The sequence below is a fragment of the Falco punctatus genome, assembly GCF_963210335.1.
Source record: "Falco punctatus genome assembly, chromosome: Z".
Lineage (NCBI taxonomy): Eukaryota > Metazoa > Chordata > Aves > Falconiformes > Falconidae > Falco > Falco punctatus.
The window spans coordinates 3,769,948-3,792,243 of record NC_137586.1 but is presented as its reverse complement, the minus strand read 5'-3'; the positions used below and the strand labels follow the sequence as shown (position 1 = coordinate 3,792,243).

The 22,296-nt window shown below is 50.3% G+C and overlaps 1 protein-coding gene across 7 annotated transcripts in view; it reads right to left on the bottom strand.

Moving 5' to 3' along the window:
- The window catches only part of ZBTB7C (zinc finger and BTB domain containing 7C), a 160,119-nt gene that overhangs the window by 5,747 nt on the left and 132,076 nt on the right, over positions 1–22,296 (bottom strand). For all 7 annotated transcript variants that reach the window (XM_080371559.1, XM_080371560.1, XM_080371556.1 and 4 more), the window contains one exon: positions 2,178–3,368. In XM_080371559.1, the coding sequence (XP_080227685.1) occupies positions 2,178–3,352 (1,175 nt within the window). In that variant the 5' untranslated portion in view covers positions 3,353–3,368. The remainder of the gene's footprint in view (positions 1–2,177; positions 3,369–22,296) is intronic.

The window sequence follows — 22,296 nt, the reverse complement described above, 5'->3', positions numbered from 1 at the left end:
GCCTGCCTTAGTAAGGCCACGCTAGACCATCTCAGTGGGGAGCTTTTAACCTCCAAGGTGCTGATTTAATCTGTCTGGAGCAGTGGTCAGGATACCTGAATTCCCACCTGAACCCTCCTACCAAACTTCGAAGTGACTGTGAGTCAGTACCAACAACTCTCCGTGCCTTAGTTTCCCCAGACGAAGCCAACGGTGCTGCCCTTGCTTGTGCCGGACTTCAGGAGCCCTCTGGGAGGGCTCAGCTCTGTCCATCCTGTTACGGAGAAGGTCTCGGTGATGGGTCAAGCAAGCTCTTTCCTCATCAGCAATTAGCACCTGCAGCATTACACTCAGGAGAGGGATGGGGACAGCGGGAGGGGCTGGCCAGGTGGTTCCTCCGGCTCAGGATGCAGCCACACTCACCAGGCTGAAGGCACCCCGCTCCTCCCAGCAGAACCCACCTGTCTGGAGGTGATGACCCAGCGCTAACCTGGGGATGCAGCACCAGCAGGAGCCGGATCCAAATTCCTGCAGGCAGGTATTAGCACCAGGCAGCGGCCTTTCCCCTGCAGATACCAGGGTAAGCCAGCTCATGTCGCATACATCCGCCCAAGGCATGATGCTCCCCGCATTATAATATGGTGTCTGCTGTGTTAATGGAGGGGAGCATGGAAATTTATTTTCAGGTCAAATCCTCATCATCTGCATAACTTCCACTCGAACTTTATCACAGGGATGGCAGAAGAAAAGACAGGCTGAATGTGGGAGCACCCCAGGTGTCTGGCCATTGTCAGGAGCTCGCCTTTGCCTACTGTGCATATTATTTTCCTCTGGTTTGCTCGCCCCAGCCTAATAAGGCTCTCTCTCTCACACGCAGCCAGGAGCCGAAATACCATGCTCTTGTCAGAAAGCTTTATTATTATGGTAAAGATTGTACTCATTAGATATTAATTATACCCAGCAAGAGCAGGTCCAGGAATCTATTTGTCTCTGCTCGCCGATTAAATTTGCTCAGCTTTTCAGAGAAGAGTTGCAAGCCGTAGCATTAGATTTGTGTAGCCCGCTCTGATTTATTACCATCGAGGGGTCTGCTGGGGCTGCGAGAGGTGCAAAGGCTTTTGGTACGAGGGGTGGATCCGGCCGGCCATGCCTGCCTCGGAGCAGCCCATGCTGGGGCTGGCCCCATCTAGCTTGAGACACCTAAAGGTTGCCTTAGCTTAAGCCCCGCAAGTTGTCTTTGTGGTCAGGGGTGACGCCTTCGCTCATTCCCTTTCCTCTTCTACCTCTCTGAGGGTGCTGATCTCCTTCCACCGACCATGGAGCGAGTCAAGGTGCCAGGCTGGGGTGGCCAGCATTTGGGGCGATGAATCACAGAATCGTTTAGGGTGGGAAAGACCCTGAAGATCATCGAGTCCAACCGTTAACCCATCGCTGCCAAGGCCACCGCTAACCCCTGGCCCCGAGCGCCACATCTCCAGGTGCTATAAATCCCCCCAGGGCGGGTGCCTCCAGCCCCCCGGGCAGCCTGTGCCAGCCTTGGCCACCCTTTCCGTGAGGGGATTTTCCCTCATTCCCAACCTAAACCTTCCTTGGTGCAACTTGAGGCCATTTCCTCCCATCCTATTGCTTGTTACTCGGGAGAAGAGACCAACACCCACCTCGCTACTAACATACAATAATTAGGACCGCTCCAGCCTCAGAAAGCCCAGACGCTGTCATGCCTAAACATGTGCAACTTGGTTGTGGTCTACACCGATGCCAAAATGTGCAAACCCAAACTAATTACATCCCACAGCTGAATGGCCCTCCCAACTCAACGCATCTCCCAGCACATTAGAGATGAAGCCTCCTTGGCTGTTCGACCATCTGTTTTCCAGCTCCCTCTGGTCCAACTGTGGTGAACGATGGTGGGGTTGAAAACAGCCTGTTACTTATTTAAGCTTTTGTCCAGCAAGGGGATGGATCCAGTGAGTTGTGGATGTGATCCACAACCCACCAAAATCAGTAGCTTTGTTTTCTTCCTCCACCCTCCCTTCCTCCCTTTTTTCCTGAAGGGGTAGAGATCGTGCCCTGCTTTCTTTGCTGTTTTTTGGGAGGGAAAAGAGACGTGTGGCTTAGGAATCAGCCATGGGTGATGATGTGGCCCCTCCAACCACCCCACCCCCTCCTCACGCACGGCAGAGGTCACCAACACATACCTGGTAAAGCGAACTTCACAGATATTGCACATATACGGCTTCTCTCCCGTGTGGGTCCTCATGTGCCTGGGCAGCTTGCCAGCTCCCATGATGACTTTGTTACAGATGGGACATTGCTGGGACGCCTTGGGTTTTATCTTCCTCTCCTCCTTCAGGGGCCATGGGGGAAAAACTCCTCCAAACTGGGTAGCGCTTAGGAAATTGAGATAAGCGCTATAGTCAGTCTCTGCCTTAATACGCCCTAAGGGAGCTGCTGGGGTGTTGGTAAACATGTCCTTGAAGAAGTCATTAGGGAAAGGAGGTGGAGGCAGGTCTTCCTTCTCCTCCTCTTCCTTGATCTTCCTCTTTTTGATCACCAGATCCAAGGGGCCGTTGTCTACTTGTGGCTCCTCGAGCTGGGAGAAGGAGCTAAAATCGCCATTCCATAGATGGGGAAAGAAGCTAGGGGCGAAAGGAGAGAGAGCTGGCCTCCTTTCTGGGATGCTCGCCTTAGGGTACAAGTTTTCCCTCAGCAAGGACTCGATGGAGAAGTCCCGTATCATGCCCAAGTGTCCAGAGGAGTTACTGGCTGGGTAGTGATTTGGAAAATCTCTAGGTGCTTCCGTATATGTTTCTTCGGTAAGATCAGACTTCGAAGGGCTTTGGTGACAGCTTACTTCTTGGACATCGGTTAGGTTCTCCTGACCGACAAAATTTTCCACTTCTTCCTCCTCCTCTTCTTCCCCTTCATCTTCATCTTCATCTTCATCATCATCCTCTTTGTCGTCTTCCTGCTCCGCCTCTCTGTCGGGCTCCATGATTTCAAGGCATACGTTGATAATGCACTGTATCTCCAGCATCTTGGCAGCGCTGAGGATGTGCTTGACATTTGAGGTGGTGATGGTGAGGGTTGAGGTGTAGGCAAACTCCAGGATGGCAGAAAGTGCTTCAGGCTTGACAAAGTCAATCTCGTAAACATAGGGCTGGTCTGTTAAAGTGCCAGTAGTGAAGAGTTTTTTGAAGTACTTGCTGCAGGCAGCAAGGACAGACCGATGGGTCCGGTACTCCTGGTCCTGTACAATGAGGATGACATCGCAGAGGAGACCATCATGCCGCTGCTCATTTAAACCACATAAGACTTCACTGCTGTGGTTCGGGAATGGGATCCCGATAAGATCTTCAATGCCATTGGCCATATTCTCATTTAGCGCCCTAGGACAAAACAGACAGTAGAGCATTAGCAGAGGACTCCAATAATGCCAAAATGACCCTGCCTCTTCTCGGTTGTCCTCCTCTGCCTTCTCACTCGGACCTCTGCAATCACCTCCTGCTTGCACTGCCCCAGTGAATCTCCATGTCACCTTCAACTCTTTCCAGGTCCTCTGTGATTTAACCTCTGCTTCCCTCCACACCTCTTCATCTCATTCTTTATCTCTGTCCTTCCTGGTTCCCACCCTGTTCCCCTTTTCATAACCACCACAAGCTCCCTCTTGCCTTTCACCCCTCCCCTAGGAACCTTGTGCAATGACTCCCTCCCATCATGTTTCTTCCACATCCTCCCAGAGCCAACATCTTTCTAGGCACATGCTGGATTTGCCCTGCCAGGAGCTATGTGGTGAAAGGGTGATGCCATATTGCTTCACACTGCCAAGTGCCAGCACCTACAGCACTTAAGCAAGAGGAGCCATGGAGTGTCCATCTCATCTACATGATTGTTTTGGGGACTGGTACAACTGGAGGTCCCAAACAGGAGGGACTGTTGGCCATGGCTGTGTGCCGCAGTAGGGGAGCAGTCTTTATGGATCAGCAGGTCTCCAGTTCTGCAGCCTTCTGCTGCTTCATGCCTGGAAGGTATCCCATGTCACCTCAGCATGTGGACAACCTGCATAGGGACGTCTTCCCAAGGGATCTGGGAATGGGGGAGGCAAGCGAGGAGCTGTATGTTGCTGCACCTAAACACTTAGAGAAAGACAACCAGGGAGCAAGGGCCTGGCCAGAGGCAGATGACTGCCTGCTGCCTTCACCCATGAGCTGAGCTTGCTCCATTCCCAATCCTGTTTGGACTTGTTAGCATGGTATCAAATGCCCTGTGCATCTTGGCAGACACCTTCCCCTGCCAGAGCAGCTCCAGCTTCAAAGGGAAATTCGGAAGCAAAAAGCCCACACCCAAAAGGAAAACCTCATTTTTTTCCCCATTCTTTTATCTGTAAGATGTTTCCTCTTTCACATGGCTCCAGCAGCCCTTCCACTTGAGAAATCCCAGGAAAGGAGAGTGACTTCCTCCAGCAGGTGATGAATACATTAATCCCATCACACACAGAATACATCAAACAGCCAGAATAACTTTGAATACACTAACCCTTTGGAAACCCCCAGGACACAGAGCATGTGTTCATGCAGTGTCACCTCTACCAGCCCCCACTCGTGGCCCCGCTGCAGGTAGACACTCAGTTCACAGCCGAGCTGTTACCTCCGAGAGAGCCCAGGGTACACATAAGGAACACTGCAGCCCCACTCCAGCCCCTTTTGCAAGGCTAAGACCATCAGGCAGGTTCTCAATCCCACCCTCTGCATCTCTAGCAGGTTCCCAATGCCACCCCATGCCACCTCCGCATGTCTCGTGGGATTCATCACCACCTCCCGGATGTCCTTCCCTGCTCAGTTTCTGGCTGTGCTGACTCCAAACCTCCTTCCCACCACTTGTGGGGACCTGGTCTGCCTCATGGTGAGGGGCTGGCTCCCACCCTACCACCTGCCTCCAGCCCTCAGGGATGGAAAGAGCCTGGGTCTGATGGACACTGTCCAGGAAACTCAATGCTTCACCTTGTCCAGCAAGCCAGTGACCCTCGGGGGAGGCTGGGGAGCTGCAGAGGGGATCAGACTTGGCAGCAAACATTCCTGTGGGAAGAGGAATGCCATCTCCCTTCTCCTCCCTCCACAGGGTCAATCTCCAGCTGAGACCTTGCAGATATCTCCCCCACACCTAATCAGCACTGCCACTCGCTGTGTGGGAGCTGGTGAGCAGAGGCCTTGGGAAGACGATGAAACCGCGACGGAGCACACTCCGGGGAAGGGTTACGGACCACCAGCCTGGTGGGAGCAACACTGGACGGGGGACAAGCTAGTCCTGAGCTAGCGAAGCTTCGTGGGTGGCTGGAGGGCAGCCCACGCCATGGAGAGCCCTCTCCAAGCCCCCCACCCCGTGCCCAGAGATGGGGAGAGGAACCGGGGATTACAGCCCGCCCAGCCCCACCGCCATGTTCAGCCGAGGGACGATGCTCCAGCCCCACATCCCGCGGTGTGCCCATTAGCTCCACGCTAATTATGTCTGTTGTCTGAAACAAATTGATTCATTACAGTGTGCTGTGCTTGACTGTGTTAACTAGCTACGCTCCTCTGTCAGCCCGACCGACTCCATATCAAATCTTCCTTGAAAATTACCAATAAATGAAAGTAAACCCAATGTGTGCTCCAAGTGGAGTGAAAGATAATAAATAAGCCCTGAGACAGGGAGGAAAAGACAACTTCCTTTTTAGGGCTTTGTATCCTCAATAATAAGTGTAAACAGTTAAATTTGTATTGCTGTATTTATCTTCTACTCATTTATTTTTGTTTGGAAGAAGCATCAGTGTTAAAGGAGCTCCCTGCTTGAAGGAATGTGTCTTCCTGCAAATCTGTTTTGATCTTTATTGCCAGATCTCCCTAAGCGCAAAATATCAGAAAAGCAGAATATTAAGATTATGCTGACAATTATTTTTACAGAGGTTTTTGCCGGACGCTAAACTCCATCCTCCCTAATTCATGGATTATTCACTCAGCAGCAACAAAGCAAGAAAAAATGGAATTAGGAGATCAGAGGGTATGTGATTATAAACTGAACTGATGTACAGCTCCTTTTGGTGGAAATGGAAACCTTTTCCTTTCTTTTCCCCTCCTGGTCCTCTGGAGACGTGGTTCTGTTAACTGAAGCACTTAGGCAAGCCGATAACTTTACAGGATGCTGGCAAAATTGAAGGTGATTCATGTCATTTAAATGGGGGGAGGGGGGGGGGAGAGAGAGAAACAGCCCATTCATTTGCATACATTTGCATTTTTTTAACTCGAAGGGTGGTTTGACAGCTCCAGAGCTCAGTGAGCCTGAGAAATGACCTTATGGTTCCCATGCCCCCGGGGAGGTCGATGGCCAGAGGGTGGAAGTGTGCTAAGGCTGACGTTTTCCTTCCTCCCCCTCCCTCCTCTCCCTCCTCCTGCACTCCCCCCTTCCCCTCCCCAGGCCAAGGGTGGGGTCCTCGAGAAAACCAGGCATAAAAATAGTGTCTGATGGTGACAAATGTCAGGAGTGCACGCACACACACATGCAAATGCTAAGCGGACTACATGGAGTTAAACAGAAAAATCCCATTTTATAATAGAAAATTACAGCATTGTTAAAATAAACTGGGGTGGGGTGGGGGGAGAAAGGGTGGAGGGCATCTAAAATAAACTTATTCTGCAGATGACGTCTTGAAACATTGCATTTATGGGCATGCCTAAAACTCATTCATTACTTTCTTGCCATGAAAAGCCCCATTTATAAAAAGAATGATCCTGGGAGATGCTACTGGCATACTGGACCGCTGCCCCCAGCGCTGCTGACGGGCACACGTGAGCTCTGCCAGCGTCTTTAGGCACCTGAGGCTGCGACAGGAGAAAAGGGGGAGTGGGGGGAGCTGAACTTTGCCCCTTTTTGGGCGAAAATCCTCCTGGTTTTGGGAAGGATGGGGCTTTGCCGGCTCAGGGTGGTGACCGCCGCACCAGCTCAATGGAGACGTGTCGGCAGACGCAGGCAGGAGTCTCAGCTGTGATGCCAAGGTCTAACCTCACTGCCTGCCTGGACGTGGGGGGTACAACCCAGACACAAGCCAGGGACCACAGCAGTATCGTGAACAGCCTGCAGTGCGCGATGCCTGGGTGACCCAAAGCTCATCCAGGGCACCCTGCTCCTCAAAGGTCCCTACTTCAAATATTATTTTTTTTTAGGTCACTTTATTCTCACATTTCTCTTTAATGTCAAGTCTCCTTCAGTATAGTGCAGCCTCTGAAAACCAAAAATCTAAACCTGAAATATCAGAAACAAAGGTGAAATGCTCATTTAGCGTAACGGTAAATTAAAAAGATGTATACTCAATAGATTGCAGAGATATACGTACAGCCTACGCTCACTTCTGTGAGTGGAAAGGAAGGACTGCCACAGCTCGGGGGAGCTCGGGGAGAGGTGTGCCAGCCCCGCAGTGGGACAGGATCCTGCCCCTGGGTCTCATCACTGCACAGAGCCAGGAGCAGGAGACCTGTGACCCGTGAGAGCTCCTCATCAGCGCTTCCCTCTCCCACCTCCTTCCTCATCTCCGGCAACAATGCCCTGCCCAGCCGGGCCCTCGGAGGAGATGAAGGCTGCCAGGAAGAGCCCAGGCTTGTACAACCATGCACCTGGGCCAGGGCTACGGCAGGACTGGGGCATGTCCCCTTCCCACCCGCTCCATCCCTGGGACAGCGCTTCACAAGCTGAGCCTTAGCTGGGAGAGGGCAGTTTTGGCCTTTAATTGTATGCTGGCATCTAACATTGTTACTGTAACATGCAGCATTTGAATACTTTACTATCTTGCCATATATTATATTATTTTCATATTTTATATTAATCGTTTATATATGTATATAACCATGTATGTATATACTTATATGTCTATATTTTTATATTTCTGTATTTCTATATTTGGATATTTGAATAGAGATTCTCGGAGTATTTCCTCCTAAACTGCGCCTTGCTTGGCCTTCTCTTTGCTGTGATTTTCCCCACAGGAAGGCCCTGGCTCCTGACCACATTTCTTTTCGGTGCGCCTATATTCATTCTCCCTGGGAGTGCCACCCCAACGGTATGGGGTGCCCCAGGGTAAGCTGGGGAGTGCAAAGCAGCTGCCCGCCCCCCCCCATGCCACACTCATTCTGCATTCAGCACAGCTGAAGAAGGAGCCTGAGGCTCTGGCTGATCTCTGCATGCTACTGCTATCAAAATCACATTTTTCCAGGCAAATCAATGGCATCTCCAATCCTTCCCTTCACCCAGCCAGTGCATGGAGCGGGGTTTGGGGTGCGAGCCCAGGGGCAAGGCTTGGGGTCGAGCATCCCCAAACACTGCTCCCCTGGCCATACTCCCAACAGAGCATCCCTCTTGCTTGGTCCCTGCAGGCACAAAACCCCAGGAGGGATTCAAGCTCTACATCTGAAGCATGAGGCCATCCAGCAAAGCATCCCAGAGGTGGCTGGACCTGAATTTGGGGTGCTGAGCATCCCTGGCCACCCCAACCTGCTGCCGGCAGCAGGAGAGGGAGTCAGCAGCACGTCTCAACAGCTTTCCCCATCCCGATTTATTTTCTACCACCAACTCCTTCCCTCCCCTGCCCGGGGCACTCAGCACCCCGAGGGGACAGACGTTTTGGCTCTGCTGTTTTGCTGCCTGCTCCTCTTTCCCAATCCCTGCTCCAGGCTGTGGGAGTGGAGGCAGCAGCCGAGGTGAGCTGGCTGCTCTCCCTCTGCATCTGCCTGTGGTCCTATGTACACAGAGCTGCCTGCTACATCCATCAGCCCATAAATGTATATGTTTTTCATTTTCTTTCCCCAGGTTTATTTGTGGGGATTCATATGTGCCTTCATAATGAGGCAATTAAGATGTGCATGTGAGATTACCCTAATCTGTCAAAATATTACAGCTGCTTTCTATGGGATATGGTGACCAGTGATCGATAGCTCCTGCTCCTTAGCCGTGTTATTTTTGGGGTATAGGGATGCTGGGGCTCTGTTCCTGCATCTGCTGACTGCTCTGTGACCTTGAGCAAGACCTTGTGCGAGTGTCCCTGCATGAGGCCACACACATTGACACCCCACCCAAAGCCAGCCCCATGGGGACACCACCATTGCCTTGGCCAAGCACTTGACTCCAGTTTGCTAGATGCCTTCTTGCACACCACAAAGGAGTTGGGATCCCTAAAAACCTATTTGAAAGGCAGACAGAGAGGTGTTTTGGTTTTTTACAAAAAAAAAAAAAAAAAAAAAAAGGTGTTTTTTCATTTAAAATAGAATTAAAAAGGTGGTTTTTTTAATAAAAAAAAAAAGGCGTAAAACTCAAAAAAGGGAAATATTTCCTTAAGCACACCGCCCCTCTGAACATCTTGTCTCCAGAAGAACATGTTATTAAACCACCCACCCCAGTACCCAGCGTTCCTCCCCTCTGGCAGGAAGGTGGGGCAGAGCCTGCTCCTCACCTTTCAATCGCTTCCCTGAGATGCCTGAAACGATGATGAAAACACGGTGACACCAGCCTCTGCCTCCCTCGCCAGGAAACCGTCGGGTTTCTAAAGGAGATGAGCCACTTGGTGGGCCCCGAGATGCTGGTGCGGCAGCGATACGGCTCACCAGCAACAGCACTGGGGTTTTACTGCTGGGATGGGCACCCACCTCAGCCTCTGGTAACTGAGACCAGCCTTCCCCTGGGACCAGTCTGACTTGGGGAGTACGGGGTTAAGCTGGGGGGGGATGGTTTTTAAGAGGTAAAAAATAATAATCCAAAATGGAGGATGCCTCCTGAAAAAAAAATAATGGATTTTGCTTCAATCTAGACAAAGTAGCAAAGGTTGGAGGTCCCCAAAGTGACGCTTTGGCAAGGATGGATGCAAAGAGGGTCACATTCATCATGGAAGATGCGCTCTTGCAGCAAGAACAGGGAGGAAGCCCCGTAGGTGTCTGCAGAGGTGGCATCACCCCATGTGGCTCCTGGCAAGGGAGCAGCTCCGTAAATGGAGCAGGTCAGTACAATTTACGGGGATGCTCCATAGGATGCCAAGGCAAAGGCTGCCTACAGCGGCCAACCAGACCCCCAGCGATGCTAACACAGATGAAGACCTGCCACCAGTGCTGGGAGGGATGGCCAAGGAGCCCTGGGGGGACAGCTCAACCCTTTCTGGCCAGCCTCCACAAAGCCGAGGACACGTGAGATGGCTCCTACTTGAAGGAAGAGCCCTGGAAATCCAGCCTGGTTTGATCACATAATTGAAGTGGTTACGCTTCAGGGACTGAGATCACACAAGTGACCTTCACCCTGGTATTTCTCCATTCCTACTGGACTTCTTAATAGTAATACTAATCTCTAAACAAAATCCTTGGGCTTACAAGGATTCATCCCTATCAACATCTGGCTGGCAAGCTGAGCCCATGTGAACCATATATATTTACACATAATATACAAAACTGACTTTCTTTGGGCCGCAACTATTAGTTTCCCATAAGCAGGCCATCAGAAAGACATCTTCACCTGAAGTCCTATCAGGGAATCCAAAATAAAAGGTGTTCGAGAACCACCTCTAGAGTGTCCAACATTCCCCAAAAATATGTATTTAACCCCTTCCTCATTTTAGTGACAGCCACTCTTCCCAGTTTCCAAAAGTCATAAAGAGGTTTAGCCGGCCAAGCAGACCTGAGGCACGTCAGTACTGGAGATCTTTTGTATTTCTGTGGTACAACATCACTTGGGAAGTACCATGAGGACTGTTTGCTTACGAAGATAAATAGTGATTACAGATGCCACTCATTTGCTCGCCGAGGTGTGGAGGCACAAGTGTGTCCCATGCCCTGTGTGAATCCATCCTTGGGAATTTTTAAAGGTTAGTTATACACTGCAGCGAATATTACGCATCTCTCACCAAACGGATCCCTGCGGGTTAGCTCCAGCTACCAAGGGCCCACACGGCGCAGCCTGTACTTCAGCAACTTCGTTTACGTGCAGATACAACCTGGCCAAATTGCAAATTATGAATCAAATCCTCCCGCAGTGAGCTGAATGGTTGGGTGCTACTGGTTGTAATGGGAATTTGCCGCTACTCCACGACAACCAGGACCCAACCCCAGCCCATGGGATATTTAAGTTAAAGCTACATTTCCTGGCCTCAGCTCAAGTTGGCCCCTCGATTGGTAGGTGACGATGAACAGGTTGAGCTCCTCCTCTCTCCCTTCTCCCTCATCATGGCAAGCACCAGGTACCTGAAAAGTCCCACCATCCTCTTAGATCTACACCAAGGTCTCCCACCCTGGCCTGACCTAAGCATCATTTTGTAATGAGCTCCCAGACCCTGGTATGAAGTTTGGTGGATCAACACCTCAGCCTTTGGGTGAGCCCGCAGGGACCTGCCACCCAGCAGCTCCACATGCTGCGAGACTAATGCTGGGAAGATGCCATCACACCACCATGACCAAGCCCCACGGCTCTCCTATTTCCCTGAAACCGGTTCTTGGGCAGCAGATAAATGCAAACAGGAGCTCTGGCAGGGATAGAGTAGAGTTCAGTGCCTCTTATAATTGAAGTGCCATGTTTTGACTTTGGTCTCTTCTTTCCAGCTTCTATATATTACCCAGTACAATTTCCAGTTGCAGAATTTATATAAATATCCAAAATCAGGAGCTCTGGGTCACTTCTGCGTGGCAGCTTGATTACACCTGCATGACGCTGGCAAGTCCCACCAGATGTGCTGAGCAGGTTTTGGCAAAGGGGGATCCCAGTGATAAATGGTCAAATAAACATAAAAAATTAGTGAAGCTACACGGAAGGCACAGCCTGGCTCCAGACGGTGCTTTGAGGGCTTCACCTATGCACAAAGCAGGTGCCATGGAGGGGACTTCATAGCGTGGTCACATCTAACCGTGGTGTTTCCTTGTTGCCTTGTGTCATGTCCCATCCATGTTGTGTGTGTCCCCCCCAAATCCAAGTAGCTCCCTGGATGTCTGGAGCTTGAGGTGATGGTGCTGTGTGCATCAGCTCCCTTCTGCTCCTCTCTGCTGATGTTTTGGGAGATGCTGCAAGGCTGCTGGTGCTCAATATCCACAGTTACGGGTTTTTTTATTTTGAAAACCTCAGTGGTCCCTCTCTACACGACTCAGCGTTATCCTTGATGCTCTCCTGCCCATGCTCCAGCATTTAGGGACTTTTAAATATGTCACCAGTACAGGAAATGATCCTGGCTGAATATCTCCCCTCCCGATGCATCTATATGCACACACATATATATAGATTATACGTGTGTGTTTGCGTGCGCACAGAAATCCTGTGGGAGGGGGAAAACAAAAGAGTTTCCACTCACCCTGTGCAACCACCCCACTCACATGGAAACTCACTCACACATCGAGTCGCACGTCCCCCTCCCCACGCCATGTTCTGCAAAAAAAAAAAAAAAAAAACCAAACCCAAACAACCCAACAAACACTTGAAAAACCCCCAAGAGAAAAAAAAGTGTGTAAGAGGAAAATCCCCACTAGAGATTCGCCTGCTCCAGAGCTGGCCTGTCTGAACATCAGGTTGTTGGTCCCTCCAGCATCTCTGGCATGAGATGGATGAGGTTCCACGAGATACGTGACATTGTTGGTGGCGTTTCTGCCCATGTGTTTCCAGCCGCTGTCCTCCAACAACACCTTCCCCCTTGTGCAAGCTCCCCAGCCCCTGCTATAGGGTGTATATATGTACCTATAGGATACATCCCTATGGGCGCACAACTTTACAACCCTATGAGCCTGTCAGTGGTGGGTACCTCCTTGCAACACAGCCTTAAAAATAGCAAAAAAAGCCATTTCCTCCCATTCTGGACTCTCCTGGGAGAACAGGCAGGCCCCTTCACTCCCTCTAGTTCTGCTCTTCTTCAGAGCCAGAAAAAGGAAAAGAAATTAAAAAAAGGCTCCTATTGAACGGCGTGCACACACTGGGTGGGTTTGCTTCCTGAAAAAAAAAAAAAAAGAAAAAAAAAAAAAAAACATGGTGGAAAAATGTGCCCAGCTTAACCATGGAAAACTGGTTTGGCTGGCGTCCCTCCGGAGCGGACAGGATTGTGAGGGACTTGGACGTGGATCCGGGTAAGGCTGTCACCAGCCTGCGTGAAAACACAGCTCCAAACTAAAATACTTGTTTGGATGCACCAATGAAGCAGAGGGCAAAGGATGGGGCTCCAGCTCCCCCTTCTCTTCTCTCCCCTTGCCCCCAGAGAGAAAGCCACCGAAGGGAGGACTTTGGAGTAAAAATAAAAGGGTCAGAGCGCTAGCACGTTAAATCAGAAGCAGATGTGTGCCTGCTCGCCAGCCTGAGTCACCGCGGGAGGGTGGGGAAGGGGGGGGTTATCGCTATTTTGGTGCTGGGTGTGGGGTACAGAAAACAATGCAAGGAGAAGGCGGTGCAGTGTTTGAGCAGGCTTAATATCGGCTTGGGAGCAGGTACAGGCAGGCTCCAGAAGCGGTGGGGTGGGAGGCTCAGCTCGGCAGTGGCACTGGCAGCGGCCATGCTCCACGCTCCTGCCCAGGCTGGGCTGCTCCTCCAGACCCTCCCCGGGTCCCCTACAGCATGGCTGGGCATCCCCAGCCACCCACATCCCTGTTTGAGGGAATTTCTTGCTGGTCCCTGTTGCGCCTCCCAGCATCATCCCTCCAGGAGGACCCCCCATCCCCACACGTTGGCCAAGACGTGCCCACTGCCGTGCCTGAGGCACCTCCAGCCTTGCACCAAGGCAGTGGCAGGAGCCTCGTCCTACCTTTTGCACGGGCAACCTCAAGAGCTAGCGCGTCTCTAAACCCAGCTTGCTCTGGGTCAAGCCCCATAACACAAGCTCAGCCCCACATTTTATTCCCACCGTGCCCTCTGCTACTCATACCACGCCGGTGTTCCTTGGGCGCACTCTCCCATGGGTATTTATGAAAGCAGTACCTCAGACTGGTCTGTTTTACTCCAGCATAACCCAAAATATTATTTTCCTGCTTGACTCTCCCGAGAGCCTTTGCAGCCTCATTCATTTTTAATTGCCATTTAAGTCCTACAGCTCTAAGCACACGAGCTCCCTGGCTACGGCCAGGCCAGAATAGCTCCCACGTGGATATAAAGTGGCTTTTGAAGAGATGTGATCATAGAAGGTGCCTCTGCAGAGCATCTCATCCTGCAATGGCGATCCAGCCTCCAGAGACATGGCCCCTCCAGCATCCCCACCCCATCATCTGTCCCATGGGCAGAAGTCTAGTCCTGGGCTTGGACTGTGCTGCCACAGTCAAGCCCAACACAGGATGAAAATTCAAGTCCCTGCCTTCAGAGAGGGGACCCAACCCACCCAGATTTTACCCATATGGGTGTCTCCTCAGGGTCACCAACAGCCCCGGCTCCATCGTAGAGGGGTGTTTGGCAGAATGGGAGAATATTGCATCTCCCCATCCTTTGCCGACCCGAGGAAGAGCATCATGTATGTCCCATCCCTGGCAACATCCAAGGCCAGGCTGGACGGGCTCTGAGCAACCTGATCCAGCTGAAGGTGTCCCTGCCCATGGCAGGGGGCTGGGCTGGAGGGACTTTGAAGGTCCCTTCCCACCCAAACCATTCCATGGTTCTGTGATTCTATGATCATTTTTCTGCTAGCCAACACACATATCCTGACCATGCTGAAATCCCAGCGAGATGCATCACTTCTCTAACCCTTAAGCTGGGTGTTTCTGGAGGAAAGGCTGCCAGGTTTCAGCACAGGATGACCAGGGAAGGGGGATGAGACTTTCATCCAGCCTTCTTGTATGTAAACCAACCAACTAATGAGCTCTCTAAAGACCACAGGTAATATATAAGCATAACCTTACAGTGTGGCCCAAGCAGTGAATATCCAGAGGCAACTCCCTATCTTCAGGGGATGATTCAATCCAGCTCTCAAGGTTACAGCGCAATTTAACTGAAGATCAGGGGTCAGGTTCAGATCTCATTTGTATCTCAACTCCTCCTGTGCGCGAAGCCCCTGGTTTCTCTGCCAACCTGCTAGAAAGCCAAACAGCAGCTGAGCCGTCAGCTCAGCCCTGAGCCTGCACAGCCTCACCCGCCTGAGCAATCTGTGTGATCTGGAGGGGCCCACCCATGCCCAGCTTGGTAAATATAGCCAAAGCTGGTGGAGGACCAACAGAAAAAATCCATCCGAACTCTCCCCAGGATATAACCTGGAAGAAGGAAAAGAAAAATATCTACTGCTTAGATGTTTCAGCTCAAGCTCATGGAAAAAAAAATAAATTGAAAATCAACAGGATTACATTTTTAACCGATGCTTCTGCAAGCAAGGAGGGGGGTTGCAGGATTGGGCCCCCGAGCAAGGCAAGTCCTACGTCCCAGCTGACTACACACACATGCCAGCTCACAGTCTGATTCGATTTAAAACAGCTGAGTTGTAAATGAGGCTTATAATGGAATTGGCAAATGACCCTTCAACGACAGCATTCAAAAATAACCAGGGCTCGAGCCAGGACTCAGCTCTCGGCCGGGTGGGAGGGCAGTGTCAGGGGTGCCTCACCCTGCCGGCTACGAAAACAGCCCAAGCAAGCGGAAAGAAACCCCAGCCTCCCCCCTTTTAGGCATTTTAGAGGGGTGACCCTTCAAAAAGTCAAAAAATAGGGAAAAGGAGAAGAAAATGCAGCCCTGCCATGTAAAGAGAGACAGTCTTGTCTGTTTCTTTTGGCCTGTCCTGAACCCCTGGCAGTTTCCAACCGGAGCCCAGAAATGCTGATGGTGTTTGGACTCTGTCTGCATCCCTCCCATGACGTGAAGAGGCATTCAAGATGATGGGCTGGGACTTTTTTTTTCCCCCCCCCCTAACAACTATATTTACTGTTACATTTTGAACTCCCCATGCTGTCATTACAATGTCAGATGAAATTACATGTGCGATAACCATAACATCAATGCATGCATAAGTTCACAAAGTCTTAACATGGAAACGTTTTCAAGGGAAGCTGCTCACAGGTCCGGACTCAAAGGGGATGTCCAAAGGAGTCTTTGAATTACAGGGCACTGGCTACAGCCAGAACTTGGCTTTGTTGGAGCTGAACAGATGGATTTTACGCTTTTTTTTTTTTTTTTTTTGGCTTTGCTGGGTAAAACATATTTTTATTTATCCTGGTGTAATTATGGATTGACTCCAGGGATTTAACTGATGCTATTCTGGATTTGCACCAGTGCAATGGGGATGAGGATGTTACAGTGCTCTGCAGGACGCAGACAAATCAGTCTTGCATATGGATCCGCATTGCACCGTCCCACAATGAACTTTAATGCTGGTGCCACCATGAAGATGTTGGCATGGGATCTCCAGCTAGTTCGTGACTTACAGAAAGAGCTAAAACAGGGGCAGTTATACCATTACAAAAGCATCTTATATCAAGGTGGATGATTCCCTGTCACACAAAGGACTACATATGCCCCTATACAGCACTTGAAGACTGAGGACAGGTGCTCTCTCCAGGTCCAAGATGTGCTAGAGGCATAAGAAAGGACCCGCAGCTTCCCATCCACTCTCAGGCCAGAGGCGGGTTACTCCTCACAGCTCTGCCTTTGAGGCTGTTCTTACGAAAATCCCAATTTCTGCTGGGAAAAAGGAGCAACCATGTTTCTTCCAACTGCTATGGGCAGATGGGTGATGGGAACTTGGCTGGTGCTCCTGGAGGATAGTTCCAGCAGCACAGCGATAGAGGCAGCAACCTCCAGGAGAGAGGCATCTTCTCCCATTGGCACAGCTGGATGCATAAGGCAACATCTGTACAGCTCTGATTGCATCTGGTTAGGGGGAAAAGGCACAAGTACAGCTAGGCCAGTCTAGCTGAAGTTCTACAACTTCCAGGCAAACCTAGGGGATGTTACAGATCAACCTCGTGGTGCAGTAGGACATACCCATACCTACAGAGGGTTTGGCTCGCAGCCTCTAGACAGAGAGTATCTCATGGAGCAGCTGCTTTGCTCTTGCTATCTCACACAAAAAACAGAAATGCAAACATCTGACACAATGGCAACCCCATGTATCCATGTGTCGGAGAACGGCACCGCATGTGCATGGGGAGCGTGTGGCTGCTTCTGCAGGCTCTCACCAGGGTGCAGGGTGGATCCAACTCCTGAGCAAAGGACTGGAGGATGCTCTGGGGGTGTGTGTTTGGGAAATGTCCTGAAGAGCACCAGCAGAAATGCAGAATCACTCACACTATTTCAGGACATACTTTTCTGTCCTGGGAGGGAAAACATCAGCATTTCACCCCACCTTGACCATCATTTCACCGTGTATTTTAAATCTCCTTTTACAGCATAAACACGTCAGTCTCTGGTTAAATGTCGTCCAGTGAATTCTCTTTAGGAGAGGAAAATTCATTAGTTAAGGGGCCACAACACAAGCAGACATTTGGAAACATCTACCTCTCCGTCCACCCACCTTGCCTCCTGTCTCTGGCATTTCTAATCCACATTATGTTGTTTCATACATGCATCGCATTAGCATAACATCCCTTGCAGCATTTTAATTTCTTTTCCTCATTTGCCCATGAAGACACTTATCAAAAAGGAGCCTAAACTCACTGCCTTCCATTTTACATGGTTTCTTATACACATACACACACACACACACACACATATATATATATATATGTATTTCTCCATTCAGCCCTTCCTAGGAATGGGCAGGAACCCAACCCCACACTTCAAAGCCGCACATCAGCGCTCGATGAAACACCAGTGCCGCAGCATGCTGGGGACTTTCCTTTTCCAAGTCAGTACTTCAAAATGTTTATAAATGCACTTAAGCCCCATTTTGACCACTGCCTCTATTTGCAAACCCTGCCCTGAGATTCATGTCAGGTCGAGGGGAGTTACACTCGCATTGTTGGCATACCTGAGGATAGGCAGAGGGACTCGCTCCCTGCACACAGAACAAAGCCCTGAGTTATTGCAGAGCTTTGCCCTCCACCGAGTGCAATTATGGTTATAGAAAACCCTTGTTTATAGCAGAATCCTTCCAGTTGGGGAAAAAGAGATTTAATTATAAGGTAATGATGCTGTGGGCGTGTGTGCGAGCGGAGCGCAGATGTGGAGGCAGGAGGCTGCGAGCAGGGCTGCCCCCTTTGCCCAGGTGGATGCTGGTGTCTCCAGCCTCTGTGGACGGTGAAAATGGGAATTTGAAGTCTCCCTCCATAGCTGTTGAAGGCTGAGCACTGAATCAGGTGCTTGCACAGGGAATGCAAAGCATGGAGAATAGAAAAAAAAGCCAGGAGAGATGTCTGCCTCACCAGGCCAGAAGCAACAGGAGGGGTTTTAAGGGGAGATGGATGGCCAAAATACCCAAACCTTTCCCCTTTCCCTTCCCCTGAGTCATGGCCTTGGAGTCAGGCTCGCTCAGGCAGGTGATGAGCCACCTTTGGTTTCCACTCCCTCTCCCAAATGGTATTGCAGAATCAGAGCTCGGTGTGAGCTGCTGGCATTTTACTGCTGGCAGAGATGGGCTATAGGACTTTGTAAGCCCAAGGGCTCGACCTGGTCCTTATAAAAAGCACCTTATAGAGGAGAAGATGTGATCCAGCTAAACATCCGCAATGCTGCGTATGCCAAGGTACAGGCTCATGCAGTGCGTGCATCAGAGAATATTTTTCTAGTCCTGTATTTTTCTTCCATTTATTTTAAGGAACAGAGTGTGGTTTCCTCTCCTGCATTTCTCATATTTTGCTTAAAAATAAAATTTGAACCTCTATCAAACCAAACACCTTCTTGCCCAAGGTGGTAAAAAAAAAACCCAAAACAAAACCAAAAAGCCTCTTCTATGGTGAACCCATCAGGAGAGGGGAATAGAAGTTCCCCTGTGGCTGTACTCCCCCAGCAGCACTCAGCCCCCAAAAGCCAGTGCCAAACTTGCAGTGGATCCTTTCTACCACCACACATGACTTCTCGGAAATGTATAAGGCATCTAATAGAGCACAGTCTGATTTATACTTAGAGCAGGGCAACTTTAATGGCAGCAGGAGTGCGGGTGTAAATCTCCAGGCACGGAAAAAGCAGCTGCATAGCCCTGGTCCTCCGAATTCGCTCTGCTCTGAATGCCATTGAATAGGAATGAGGCTTTAAGGTAAAAAAGAGGGACATGTCCTTCTGCTGGATAGGAGGGATTTCTAAGGGCGCAGCACTATAAATAATCATGCAGGCCATTTTGCACGTGCCTCGTGACCCGCAATAAGCCACAGAACAGGTATTGGCAGACTACAGAAACGATCAGCAGGATGGAACGCCTCCCCTCTGGGGACAGGCTGAGGGAGCTGGGGCTGTTCTGCCTGGAGAAAAGAAGGCTCCAGGGGGACCTTATCGCACCTTGCAGTGCCTAAAGGGGCCGACAAGAAAGATGGGGACAGAGCTTTAGTAGGGCCTGTCACGACAGGACGGGGGGATGGTTTGAGACTCAAAGAGGGGAGATTCAGACTAGATGGAGGGAAGAAATGTTTTACGCTGAGGGTGGTGAGGCACTGGCACAGGCGGCCCAGAGAGGTGCCCGATGGCCCATCCCTGGGAACATCCAAGGCCAGGCTGGACGGGCTCTGAGCAACCTGACCCAGCTGAAGGTGTCCCTGCCCATGGCAGGGGGCTGCACTGCAGGGACTTTGAAGGTCCCTTCCCACCCAAACCTGAATTAGCAGTGGAGGCTGTTGTGCATTCTTATTCACCAGCGTGTTCCACAAGCTGTAAGCTGTCCCTGTCCACATGCACAAGCAGAGATGGCACAGGTCCCCTGGGGTGTACACAGGCCCCCCCCACCATCTGACCCTACACATCATGCAAATGCAGCCTCCTCCCCCTGCCCGTCACAGGGGTGAGCCGTGGGGACAGTTGCTGCGTGGCAGGGGACGATGACACACTTACTCCTCCACCACACAGACAACCCACCCCTAGGCTCTCAGGCCCATCCCGACTCCAGACCAATATCAAATAAACAGAAATATCCCTGCGTGCAAGCAGGGACGGATGGCAGGGAAGCATGTTGGTGCCTCCACCATCCACTTTATTAATATCTCATTATTGCCAACTCTTGCTGTTCAGCGTGTGTTCTATCTGCAGAGCAGAAACCCATCTCTAGCAACCCTGCTGAAGTCCTAAATGACCTTCATTTTCCTTTGACCTTCATCAAGGGCTGGTTGCACCTCTGCTCTTTAGGTGCACTTGAGTTTGAAGGCATTGGAGAAAACTCCATCTGAGAATAAAGAGGAGACTGCTTGTGAAAACACAGGCTGAAATGAGAAAATGAAATAAATTGCCAGTCCTAAAAGAGAAAACTCCTGCCATAAAGCAGATTTTTAGAAAAAAAAAAAGAAATGGTTGTACATTGCCCTGCTTTGCTAAACAGGCAGATGGGACCTGTATTTCTCTTCTGAAACTTTAATGGGAAGAATATGATTCTGCTGCAAGCATATTTTATATGCCTGGCGATTAAAAAGGAAGGGAAGGGCATAATTTATAGAATTGTGAAACACAGAGGATAGCTTTCTGGCTGTAATGTTTCTTTATTTTCTTGTTATTCCTTTTATTCTTCCTTTAGCTTCTAGGCTTGTGAAAGGTGATGGATGGGCAGCAGCGGAGACAGAAATCTTCCTTTTATATTCACAGGGCAGGTACCGCTTCAGCAACCGCAGCGGCTGTACAAGCTGCACCTCCTCTGAACAAGAACAATCCTGAGACCAAAAAAAAAAAAAGTGCTTCAGTGTATCCTCAGGCATTCTGCAGTGCTTTCCTGCTCCTACAGCCATCTCACCTCTCAGTTGTTAACAGGTCTTACGCTTTCAGACGCGAAGGTTGAGCCTTGGTTGGTTCTTGCTTTAGCTGGCAAGACGATGTGGGCCATCTCACACCCCGTCTGATCCTCCAGACCCTGCCTTTCCAGGGACAGTCTGCTCCTCACCCTTGGAGCTTTGCCAAGACCCTGGCACCTCCCGTCCATGCCACCTTGGTAGAAGGCAAGAACCACCTGTGTTCAGCTAGAAAGCCACCTTGTCGGAAAAAGACCTTGTGCTCCTGGTGGCACACAAGGTGCCCAGGGGTCAGCAGCATGTCCTTGCAGTGAAGATGGCCAGACATAACATGGATTTCATTAGCAAAAGCACTCCCCAGAGGTCAAGGGAAGTGATCCTTCCCCTCTATTTATCACTTGTAAGACTAGAGCTGGAGTGCTGTGTCCAGTTTGGGCTCTCCAGACAGGCACTGTCACTGTGGAGGTACACCAAGATGGTCAGGGAGCTGGAGCACACAAGGTAAGAAAAAAGGCTTGGTCAGGCCAGACAAGAGGGCGTGAAGGGGGAATCTAAGTTTTTCATCTCCCTAACTAATGCATAACTATTGAGAAGACGGAGTCAGACTCTTCTCGGAGCACCAGAAGTTATGGACAGAAGCTGCAGCAAAGGAAGTTTAGATCGGGTGTAAGAAAAAAATTATTTTAGAAAGAGGCTGGTCAAGCTTTGAACCATGAAGCCGGAGAGACACTGGGATTTGTATCCTTGGAGATACTCAAAACACAACCACACAAATGCACGACCGAGAGCAGGAAGTTGAATCAGGAGCCTCCAAAACCCATTCCGACTCCATGCTCCAGTTCTGCAGATAGGGAGCCAAGGCACAAAGGAGATGATATAACACAAGTACAGGCACGCAGGGGACCTGCACCTGAGGCCACATCTCCAGAGAGCCACCTAAAGCTCAGCTGTCCCCTCATTGCTTTTGGGTAAATTAAACGCATCACCATAGTCATATGTGTGTGCTAGGCTTTCTGGGGTCATCTGCTCCTCTTGCTTCCCTGGTAGAAGGTAGCACTTCTCTAGCTGCAAAATTCTTTAGATTTTTTTTTTTTTTTCATCTTCAGGGCCAATTCAGCAACTCATCTTTCTGCTAAGACTGTCAGCAAAAGTGTCAACTGTACGGCTGGTTTCTGTGATGTGGAATCATGCCCACCAAGACTTGGACCAGGACTATGCAGCCCATTTCACATAAGCCACCAACCAGCCCACACTTGGCAAAAACTGAAGACTGTATCAGCCATGCCTGCATGACTTCTGGCTTTGGGCCATTCTTCTCTAACCCTCTGAGCAGCCACGATATAAATCTTGCTCTTCTTTCACTAGTCTTTGCCATGACAACACAATCACTTGGCTCCCCATGCCACACTCTCGTTGGGTGTTTGTCAGAGATGCGTCAGTGGAAAAATGAACTCTGTACCCTGGCAAGAAAGAAGAGCAGTTCTTCATAAAACTAACCAGTGCTGCTCTTTCTCATCTCACACGT